The sequence below is a fragment of the Panthera leo genome, chromosome A2, assembly GCF_018350215.1.
Source record: "Panthera leo isolate Ple1 chromosome A2, P.leo_Ple1_pat1.1, whole genome shotgun sequence".
Classification (NCBI taxonomy): domain Eukaryota; kingdom Metazoa; phylum Chordata; class Mammalia; order Carnivora; family Felidae; genus Panthera; species Panthera leo.
In genome coordinates, this window is record NC_056680.1 from 88,059,483 (window position 1) to 88,071,810 (window position 12,328).

Consider the following 12,328-nt stretch of genomic DNA (forward strand, 5'->3'; position numbering starts at 1 on the left):
AGCAACACATGCAAAAAATATTAAAAAGCAAATGCCATAATGAGGAATGGATTGTGTAATTAGTATTTACTTAACCGGCACAACCCCAATGACCACAACTTTTCTGTGCCTAACCTCTGCTGAAAGGGAGCTTTCAGCACTGAAGTCATTCTTTGTAATTATAACATGTTGCATTCCTTGGAGCTAATCACATCTCTAATGGCTCTGATAAACAGGAATCCCTGAGAAGGCAAAGATGTGGCTATTACGGCATACCGAACTTCTTTGTCTTGTTATTTATGTAAAATGCATATCCATGTTTTACTGGAGACTGAGAAGTGGGGGGTGGGGAGGCAGAGGAGAAAGGAGAGGAGAGAAGAAAGAGGTCTGGGGAGGAAGAAGGGAAGGAGAAAGATGGGAAGGAGGGGAGGGAGAAAGAACAGAAAGCAGAGATGGGGGAAAAGGGGGAACAGCAAGGATTGGGGCAGAGAAGCGGAGGGGGTAGGGGTTAGTGTTCCCTAATGCCAGTCAGCATTTGGAGGGGGAGAGAGAAGAATGCTGTCCCTACAGCACAAAATCCTGCCTCTTTGACAGCTAAGCCTCTATTCGAGAAACCTTTGTAGTCAACAATGTTCAGTACACCTAACAGACCAAAATTAAAAAAAAAAAAAAAAAAAAAAAGCTAATCTCTACAGAGGATTTAGATTTTTAAACGATTAAATATAAGAAGAACTAAAGACGTTTTATCACTAAAATCCAATTTTCCACAGAAACATTATCTTTAAAATTCTGGCTTCCTATAAGTGGTCGACAGAGTTCCTAAATCCTCTGATTATATCCATCTAAATTGTCTCCCAATGAGCTATTTGAGTCAACCAATCTAATAATGACAAGCGTCAATTTCGAAAGGGAACAATGTAAAACCAAACAAAACACAAAAGAGAGAAATCCAGTTAGGTAAAGTAAATGTAGATACGATACTACTTTCATCTCTTAAAGCATTCCCCTAAAATACACGGTAAATAACACTATTTCATTGTGGGACACGTTTTTAAAAATGGAAGAGCAGACATACCAACATCAACAAAGACATTACCTGGTAAGAGTAAAGGAAACAAACCATTCATTTCAAACATATAACACTGTGGATATCTGAACATTTTGTCAGGAAAAAAAATGGTATGTTTCAACCTAAAAATTTTATCTGTCTATCCAGGCTTTAAAACTGTCTTCTTTGTATTTAAATCACTTAGGGATTTGTAAGGGGGGGGGGGGGGGGGTCGGTCACCAATGCCTACAATCCATTGTTTTTATTAAGGATCTGTCAGCCCCACTTGACAGATCAGAATCCCAAATCATCTATCTCCCTTTCTGAGGATAATGACTGAACATTAGTCATACAATTTTCAAAACACACAAAAACACACACGCTTTCACTTCAAAGGAAGATCACTAGTTCTCACTAGGTGAAAATTAAAATGCCATGGTGCTTCACTCTTATCGTCTATTCAAACATTTGATAGACAAGTTAAATAAAAAGAGAGCAAAGTCATGAACGAAACCAAGACAAAAGGAGTCCTTATAATGGTTGAAATTCAGAGGTCGTGCCAACATTCCTCTGAACAGACTTCAGACCACACGGTACTGCGTGCTTTAAACAGGATAGTCACCTCTCAATTTGAATTTATGATGTAGACAAAGCAAGAGAAGATTGAATATGTTCGCAAACATTTTGCATTTCCATGAATACAATCAAGTTAGGGTGAAATTGGAAGAAAAAGTCTTACAACATTCTATCATCTGTATTCTATACTATCTGTATTCTATCATTTGTTTTATTAATTTATCCACTATATCTTACTATTAATTCTTCCACTCAATTCTTCAACATATTTTGTATTTTATCATCTTTAAAGAATTGCTAAATTTAACTTCCAAAGTAAGCCAAACAGGACATAGTGTAGTATAAGAAAATCTGCCATCTAAATACAGAATTATAGAACAAGTAAGTACGTGTCATTTGCATTAAAAAGAATTCAACCAGAAGTTCATTTAAAAACTGTGCAGAGGGGTGTCTGGGAGGCTCAACGGGTTAAGCGTCTAACTCTTGACTTTGGCTCAGGTCATGATCTCACGGTTCATCTCATGGTTTGTGGGTTCCCAAGCGCAGCCCTACTTGGGATTCTCTCACATGCTCTCTTTCTCTCTCTCTCAAAATAAATAAATACACATTTAAAAAAATAATGAAAGTAAATAAAAACTGTGTCGAAATGAAAGATTGCTGGGGCCTCACCTAAGGATAAGGATGCTAAATATAGAGACTTGGCACTAAAATACTGTAACCAAATAGCCAGTGAAAGAGTAATCCAAAATAATCTTTAACACAGCAAGAAACTGTGGTTTAATCTACACATACCTTTTCAGAAAATCACCTAAAAGCAAGAACAGCCTGCCGTTGCTCTTACCTGTCATTACCGAAGCAAAAGGCTGCTGAGGATCAAAAGGACATTTCAGTCTGCCAGACTCCAAATTATGTGTGTCTAGTTTGAATATAACTTCCTGTTATGAGAAATATTAACACAAGTGAGATTTTTTAAAACAGCAGAATCAGCAAGAAGATAGGAGATAAGAACTAAACTCTAACTCATTAATTCAACAAAAACTGATTGAATATAGCATGTGCATCAGGCTGTGCTCCTTAACTCTTTAGCAAATATTATTTCTGGCATGGCTCAATTCCCATGGCTTGGTCTGTGTTTGCCCAAAGTAGTAATGATAATACTGAATTAATTTTTCAATCGGAAGTGGTAATGCAATCAATTCACTAAGTCTGGACCGCTCTCATTATCAAAATCACCATCAAGCATACATATCTCTTAAGCCTCAAAACAAATTCACTGAGGCTAATAAGCTAATTTCCTCATTTAAGAAATGAATTTATGGGGAGCCTGCCGGGCTCAGTCAGTGAAGCATGCAACTCTTGATCTCGGGATCATGAGTTCAAGCCCCACGTTGGGTGTATAGAGATTACTTTAAAAAAGAAAAAAAAAAAGGAAGAAATTAATTTACTATAATAATTATACTTTCATTACTATTGCAGTTTGTTTACTCAAGCATCTGCAACTATACCAAAATAAGCTTGTGACATTTTGTGATTTTAGAGACATAAAAGCATTCTAAGACAGGGAGTACATTTACAGAGCTGTTGATACATGTGGGCCAAAAAAAAAAAAAAAAAAAAAACCCTGTTGTAGTATTTTCACTATTATGAAAACACTGTACACATTAAAACCACATAGTTATTTTGGCTGAAATATCTATTTTTATAATAGTGGCCACAGACAGAATGACATTGGCAGACTTTTAATATTCAGGAAAAAACAACATCTTAAGTTGAACTTTCCAAGAAAAATATGAATGTATAATGAATATGGCCCCATGAGTTTGAGTGTTTCATAACAATGACAACACTACCATCCAGCAGAAAGGCTGACTCACCCCACATATGCACTAGTTAGAGAATCTCAGCATTTCAGACATTTTCTCTACATGGTGTATCTACCAAGTTATATCAGAACACACATGTAATAAGAAAGGAATATTTAAAACTACTTATCTAGAAAGTAAGCAAGGAAGCAAAAAGGATAGAGGAAATTGGATTATTTGTTGTGTGATGCCGTCATTTTAGATTTGTATATTTCTTCTGAACGGAACCAATGGTAATTACCACCTAATTAAAAAATAGTGGTAGCAATTTAAATAGCATGATTGTCAAATGCTATTTCATCGTTTTAAGTAAATGCACTTTAATGCGAACAGGACAAGTCCCTGCTGTTAATAGGTATTAACCATGGGCCAGGAAATTTATGTACATTATCTCACTGAATCCTCACCATAAGCCGAAGGACATAGCTACTTTAAGAGTTCCAGCTTTACCAGTGGAATACTGAGGCTAGAAGGGGTTAAGTATCTTGTTCTGTAACATATAGCTAGTAAGAGGCAAAGAACTCTCAAGGTTGTCCCCAAAATTCATGCTGTTAACTAATTTCATCTAAGAATTTCAAACCCGTGGATTTAAAAACGTGTTGAAATCAACTTGTAGACCCACCATGACCGTGTAATATGGTCAAATCCAAGTATGTTTGGTTAGAACAGGCCAGTTAATGACAACCTGTGATAGTGTAGCCTAAGCACGAAAAAAGTCCAGTGAGAACACATTTAGGGCATGCTTCCCAACTGGGAATGGGGCTAGAGATATGTCAGGGGGAAAAAAAAAACAAAAACAAAAACAAAAAAACAAAAAGACACCTGCAGACAGTGGCTCTTATGTATGTTTAAATATCATTAAGAGCACATTATTTTCCATAGGTCAAACAGAACTGTAGACCCTAAAGCCTATAATGGGATATTGTAATGGGACAGGAAGTAAACTGAATCCTGGTGTGCCAGAAGATTATAGTAAAAAGCTAAGAAAGAAAAACCAAGAAAACCAGAGAGTGGCACAGTTAATCAAAAGTACTGGATAAACGCTCATAATTGTACAGACTTCTGTTTTTAAGATGTTTCACTTCATTCAATTCTCAAGATAAGTCCATAAAATTGGTATCCGTGAAGGCTTAGTTCAAGGTCTCTCTTATAATCGCATGAGGAAAGAAAATACCAGGAAAGCAAGTTTCCTTAAGCCAGAGTCAAGGACACCAATAAGAATATCATGTAAAAAAATCATGGTTGATTAAACTTGCCTTTCCAAGATAAATGGACTAAATTACATGACGCTAACTTTTGAGACAGCTTCAGTTTTATAAGACTTGTCCTATTAAATTCCCTAAGCCTAATTAATTAAGCAAAATGTACCTATCTAAGCTGTGCACAGACATATGTTGTTGAAGTAGAGAGATAAGCATGATAGGAAACATTTAATCAACATAGCAACGAGGCAAAGTTATTATTAATACCACCCACAATTAAAGAGATATGCAGCAGCATAGGGGAGATCCCAGAGCAAAGAACACACTTACAATGTAATTACTCAACAACTATCAGGTATTCTCAGTGTCACAGAATATATATATATATATATATATATATATATATATATACACACATATACACACACATACACACACACACACAGAATAATATATATATTGAATGTGTGTGTATACACACACTATACATACACATACATGCATAAATATATTGCAGACATTATTTTCACATGAAGTTTAAACATACACTTTTAAAATCCTTGCCTTTTTGCCTTTCTGTGTTCCTACTGCCTAACATGACTGAGTACTAAGTTACTGGAAGGAAGCAAGTACTTGGCCAAAAGCATTTTCTCATTTTCTCCTCAAAATAACTCTGTGAGATAGTTTCTATTATTATCATTATCTTTTTCCTAAATAAACAGAAGCTTGGAAATTTTATGCAGGATGGATAAGACTATGGAGCTGGTACATGGCTGAAGCCATAATTCAAACCCTGGCTCCCCATGCGCTAACTATTAGCTGTTAACAACTGCCCTGACTTCTGTCCTGAAATCCGGATCCAAATGCCCAGTTGGTATGACCTGCATTTGTCAGATGCAGAATGTACAAAACCAACTTACCATTTCCCTCCCAAACTTATTACTATTCTCACCTCAATAAGTAATACCACTCTCCGATTCACTGCCAAAGACAGAAATCTGGCATTCATTTGAGGTTGTTTTTTTTTTTTTTTCCTCTTTCTTCTCACTGTCCCAGCCACACTGCACAGTAGTAGTCCTCAGAAAGGGACTTCCCATACTTCTCTCCTCCATCCTTTCTATATATTGCTGGTTCCTCTTTCCAGCCACTTTAGGAGCAACTTTATCTAATAATCTAAGAGCCTTCTAAATTCGTTCTGGAAGGACAAGGAATTCCTGGGACTCACAATTCATTTAAAAATTTAACCATCTTCAAGCAGCATTGCCGTGCAATTACCCGTACTCCTGACCAATGGAAAACACACAAGATTCCATATCCCTGCTCACTCATAATTCTCGCGTTCACAGAACTTATAAATCTGACTGCCCCGGGGCTGCTTGACAGTCCCAAGCTAAGTAATTAGCTCCATCTAAATTCCCTTTCAGCACTTGTGACTTTTAGGAGTTAAAGAACACTATTTGCACCCTTCAGCAAGTTGTGAGTTTGGCCTTTAGCCTCAGGCCTCAAAACACATCCAAGCTGTGGGGCTATCTCATATAATTACACCCTATGCTATGAGCTACTGTTATATATTACCCTTCATCAAAGCTAGGCAAGAGAACATTACACCAGCAACAAAGAATGATGGATTCAAGTTGCCAAGTCTCCTAGTGGTTCAGAGATTTAACTAGGAAAGTTGCTTTATTTTTAAACGGTTGAGAATGGGCTGGTTAGACAAGTTGGTTAGAGAGAAAAATTAATCCAGCCACAGCTGTGGGTTTGATCTCTGCATGAATCAGTTAAATCAATGTAAAGAAACTTGTTCCATACGCCTAGACTTTGCTTTCAAACACACAGCCGATTATCCTGCAAATATGCGTGGTTATTCACAAGTAGTATATACATAAACATAAGGATGACAGTACAACCCATCAAACCCATACAAAGAAGCAATTTAGAGTATGTATTCTGAATCTCAGGCGGGCATGCTTGCTTTGGAGACAGACTGCTTTGGTCCAATTCCTTGCCAGACCACTTATTAGCTGGGAGATTTCAGGCGTGTTATTTAATTCCACTGAGACTCCATTTTTACTAACTTGTAAGTTGGGAGTTACAAAGGTATTAACTTCAATTAAGAGTGTCGTGAAATTTCAAAGAAACCATCCATGTACGGTGCCTGGCACAGTCCATGACCCAAAGAAGGTGCTTTAATGTATTAGTTATTAATTAACTTACTGAAATCTGCATGCTTCTCATTTATTAAAATGCTCACTGATAGCTGGAATATATTATTCCTAATTTAGTACAACCTTTATTTCTACTATGTCAATTTGATCTGGCAGAAATCATGAGTTCAGTGTGCTAATGACTACTTATACGATTTTAAGACAATAATTAAAATCCTCTGTGCTTAGTGTGCACCATTGTAACCATACGTAACAGGTCCAAATTTGCCAAATGGGGAAAATGAAATTATTTATAAGATACAATTCCACTGCAAGGCCTTATGGGATGTGGATTTTTACTAACAGCAACATACTATATAGATCTAATTATAATGGAAACTCAAGAGAAAATAACGACATACATAGAGCCCACAGAAAACAAGCACTTTCAACATTATGCCCTCTTAATTTTAATCTTCTCATTAAAAAAACTTCTAATAAAAATGTTATTAGGTAGATAAAGTGTATAATCAAAATGGCAATCCATCAGATGGTTGGGAACGTGAGTTCTTATAAACTGTATGCTTCAAATTTTATATTCAAATCTGACTGCTTCATGTCAAAGACATTAAGTAACATTATGACAACTAACTGTTTTCATTCTATTTCATTATATTACCTCCTTGTAGACTCCAAGATCAATATAACCACATATTGGATGAAATGCTCCAGTTCCACACACATAAATGTGAGTTTTGTTGTAGGGCTGAAGTACACGGATGAAATTTGCACATTCTGTCTATTGGACACACAAAAAAATAAAAGCATTAGCACACAATTCACATTTTTGAAAGATTATGATTCATACCACCTGCTTTCCAAGTAGATAAATTATCAAGAATAGCAGGAAAAATGAAAAAAAAAAAAAGATTTATGAGAAGTCTTTAAACATCTGTTTTAGCAAAGGAGGCAAAACATATTAGAAACTGCCTTAAACGAGCGACTGAACCTGTCTGAAGTTTTACAGGTTTTGAACTAATCAGGGTCTTAGAACATACATCTCTATAGGTATTCAAGGGGCCCAGAGAATGTATATAAACAGAATGAGATATCCATACGTTGCTTCATGAATCACCTAGAGAACAAAACCTGTCACATTCTGATGTTCCCACATTGTCTACTGCTTACAACATCAACTGTCTCAGCTCCACTGAGCAAAACACTGAACACAGACGTGTATTCCCATATATGTAATCCATTCTTATTGGGTGGAAGGCCCTATTACTTTATTTCCACTTATTTTCAATGTTACAGAGCCTTTAAGACTCTAACTCCTGCTTGTTCTAAGAATCTTTTGTTTTTCCCATACGTATTTTTACACGGGCTCAAAGTTTTGAAGAGATTTATAGATTCCTGCTTGTTTTGCATATGCTTAGTCTTAGAAATATTTCTTTGCATTATTATTATTATAACTTAATTATTATCTTAGTTACTTATAAATAGTGACTCAATATTTCAGAGTAGTCATTTCTGTTATCGTACATTATTTTTCTATTTACCTCTGATAAATAATTCCTTATCTTTACATAATTATCGGGAATGATCTTAACTACGGCTTCATGGTTCCCAGACCCCAAAACCCTTGAGAAAACACGGGCTGGAGTATACTTTTATTCTAGATTGATTCTATCTAGGAGATGAGTGAGTGTTCACTAAGGAAGGAAGAAACCTAATGAAGCCACTGGGATTCATAGGAAAAGTCTAGTTCTTTCCTACCTGAATGTCCACGATTTCCTCACCAGTCAGACCTTGACCTAGTGGTCACTCTTATTGGGTTGTTAAGAAGGAATGTATTACCAAAAACCCCAACACCAAAAAACAGTGACCTAGTGGCTTTTAAAATTACATAAAATTTTCAAAAGCAGACAACTTAACTGACAAGATTCTTATGTGAATTGTTAAATGATGTAACATTAATAATTATTATTTACCCTGATTTTTTTAAATTATGTTTTTATTTTATTTTTGAGAGAGACAGAGCATGAGTGGGAGAGGGGCAGAGAGAGAGGGAGACACAGAATCCGAAGCAGGCTCCAGCCTCCAAGCTGTCAGCACAGAGCCTGACGCGGGGCTCCAACTCATGAGCCGTGAGATCACGACCTGGGCCGAAGTCGGACGCTTAACAGACTCAGCCACCCAGGCACCCAACCCTGATTTTGATCTAAATAAAATATCACTATCCCAGTGGCTACCCAGATTTGAGAGTGAAAAGCTATGTCTGCATCTCTGTGGCACAGAGTTCCTCGTCCTTAGTACTTCCTTCAGCCAGCTCGCCTTGCAGTTTGATGTCTTGAGATTTCATAGATGCCAGTTAATAAAAGATGTACATTCTAGCGTAGAAGAATGTCACAATGAACTCATGGGGCTTTCTGTTCTCTGCTTCGCTATAACCAAAGCAGTTGCTTAAGACTATATGAAAAGACAATATCACTATCAGTCCCTCGGGCACCTACACAAGAAAAGGATGTTTTTTTATCAAGCGGGCAGACTTCGCACTCTCTAATGGGGCCACTGCATATGGTTACTTAGGTTGTATGCTGAAAAACAAAAACAAACAAACAAAAAGGCACATCTAAATGTGCAAATCACACTATCGACATCTTTATCATTTTGAATATTTTCATATGTTTTGTATATGTTCTCATATATTTACTATATGCAAACTCTTAATAAAAATGAAATTATTTACTTATCTATCTATCATTTATTTTATTTTATTAAAATTTTTTTTTTACATTTATTTATTTTTGAGAGACAGAGAGAGACAGCATGAGCAGGGGAGGGGCAGAGAGATAGGGAGAGATGGAATCAGAAGCAGGGTCCAGGCTCCAAGCTGTCAGCACAGAGCCTGATGTGGGGCTCAAACCCACGAACCGTGAGATCGTGACCTGAGCCGAAGTCGGACGCTTAACCGACTGAGCCACCCAGGCGCCCCTCTAATATTTATTTTAGACAGAGACAGTGTGTGAGTGCGAAGAGGGACAGAAGGAGAATGAATCTTAAGCAGGCTCCATCTCAGTGCAGAGCCTGACGTGGGGCTCGGGCCCACGACTCTGGGATCACGACCTGAGCTGAAATCAAGAGTGTAATGCTCAACCCATGGAGCCACCCAGGCACCCCTAAGAAAGGAAAAATTTAAATTCACTAAGACAGTTTTCTAGCAAATAGCCTTGCTTAACAAAATCCTACTGTGTCAGTTTTCCACCTTTCTATCAATGTGTCTGATGGAGAGAACTTATTTTCTATGTGCACAAAGGCACCATAGGGGACTCGCTTCGTGTTCTTTAATATCATGTTAGGCAATCTCAAATGCAAATCTAATTCCGACAGTACATATGCCACACTAATGAGTTTGAACAAATAACAGAGATGAGAGCAGCCAAGACAAAAAGTGGAAAAAATGTCTGTGATCACCAGATAAGGTGTAACGATGGCTTCCTCACTATGATGACAGGTTTTAGTATTCTCCGGCCTTTATTTGGCTCACTCATGCTCACTGAAGGGACTTTTATTTCTTGATCTTTCCCCCACAAAGAGATTTATGCAAGGTAAGATCTATACAAGGAACAGTCCACAGGAAAGGGAAGAGCAGAATTATACTGCTGGAGTGAGGAGAGATGGATTCACTGCCCATTATTTCATCATTTTTTAAAAAGCTCAGTTTTACGAACAGTCATAGAATTTAGAGGGTAATTGTTGTGAACTGAGTATTTGTGTCCTCCAAAACTCATTGGTTGAAACCCTAAGCCCCTCAATGAGATGGTAATAGGAGGTGGGGTCTTTGGAGGTAATTAGCTTTTGGAGAGTAGGATCATCATGGTGGGATTAGTGAGTGCCCTTATGGGAAGGAACAGGAAGAACTCTCTTCTCTCTCTCTCCCTCTCCCCCCTCCCCTCTCTCTCTTTGCCATGTGAAGATATGATGGATCATGGCCATCTGCAAGCCATGAGGAGAATTTTCATCAGGGACCAAGTCTGCCTGCACTTTGATCTTGAACTTAACAGCGTCCAGAACTGTGAGAAATAAATGTCTATTGTTTAAACCACCTAGTTTACGATATTTTGTTATAGTAGCCCACACTGACCAAGACAGTAATTTTACAAGATCCTGACATACATATTTGTATAAAAAAATAAAACAACTCCCTTTCCAGATTATAAATTATAGAGTCAGAAAGATTGGGGACTATGAGAGACATAGCAATTGTTTCAAAAAGGCTAATAAGCCAGGGTGAAGTTTAATACAGAGGAGACAGAATCACACCTGAAATATTTCACATCCTTGAACTTGTGTAGGAGTACTTTATTAAAATGCAGCCAGTCCTAGAAAGTAACTTACTATGTTAGTATCTGACCTGGTGAGATATTAGCAGTGATTTACTTATGAAATCCCTCCCGCATCCCAGATTGGGCTGACATAGAATAGAACAATTTATGGGTGAGTCCTGAATTGTCTGACACTTTATGAAAAAGTCAGTTCTGCTCAAAGTGTTCAGTAGTGAAGTTGATAGAAGGTAGTTCCTGAAGGCAATGAAAAGGGTTGGGTTGCTTGAGGGAAAAGAAACCTGGGAACAAAGATCCTACAAGATCAAGTTTTGCTTAAATAGCAGGAGCAATGATTAACTTGATTTAATTCACTTAGCAACCTGCACGGCTATTAATGGTAGCATAATTCTGTGAGGCATGAAGAAAGATAACTTTGAGAAGCAGCTTTTTTAACTTCCCCTGAAATCTGGCTAATTTGTCAGCTATTCCCCACAACTGCAAGGGTGGTCACATGGGAACAAACAATTCAATTAAGTGAGTAATATACTCAACTTTGGAAAAATACTGAATTTCTCCTTCCTTCCTTATTCTTCCCACCTACTCTCCTTCCCTCCAACCAACACTCCCATTGGAAGAAAAAGAGAAACAGAAAATTTAAAACTAGTATCAACTTTCTAATTCTCCCAAATAACATTTCAATATTTTACCTCACATATACATTTATTCGTATATATGTAATTAAATAAGTAAGACAAATATAATACTGAATTAATACTCAGAAGAAAAAGCTAATATATATTTGTATTACATGTCAGCACTTGGAATTTGAGTTTCTCCCTAGACACCTGAAAAAAAAAAAAAAAGAAAACAGAAATCCAGTAACTATAATACTCTAGACTTATATATAGTCCAATTAAATCTAATATAGCTTTATATATGTTTCTGATAACTAACTTATAATTGCCAATTTTAACTTATTTAGATTACATATGGAAAGACACTCGTGACTTAGGAATCTGGTTTGTTTTCACTTTTAGTATATTTTGCAGAATAATAGTGATCATCAAATATTTTGGTCATCAGTATAGTCTTTTCACATGCTACAGGTCAGGTTTGTCTAAAAGACCTCAGAATAGAATCCAGTCTACACAGGTAACTGTTTAGGTCTTACAGTGCTGAAAACATTTTCATT

General features: G+C 36.9%; 1 protein-coding gene across 1 annotated transcript in view; it reads right to left on the minus strand.

The window, feature by feature from the left end:
* Positions 1–12,328, minus strand: part of SEMA3D (semaphorin 3D) — a 197,273-nt gene that overhangs the window by 70,231 nt on the left and 114,714 nt on the right. The window contains exons 5-6 of the mRNA XM_042916694.1: positions 7,491–7,610; positions 2,445–2,538 (exon numbers count right to left, since the gene is read on the minus strand). Coding sequence (XP_042772628.1) covers positions 2,445–2,538; positions 7,491–7,610 — 214 coding nt within the window. The remainder of the gene's footprint in view (positions 1–2,444; positions 2,539–7,490; positions 7,611–12,328) is intronic.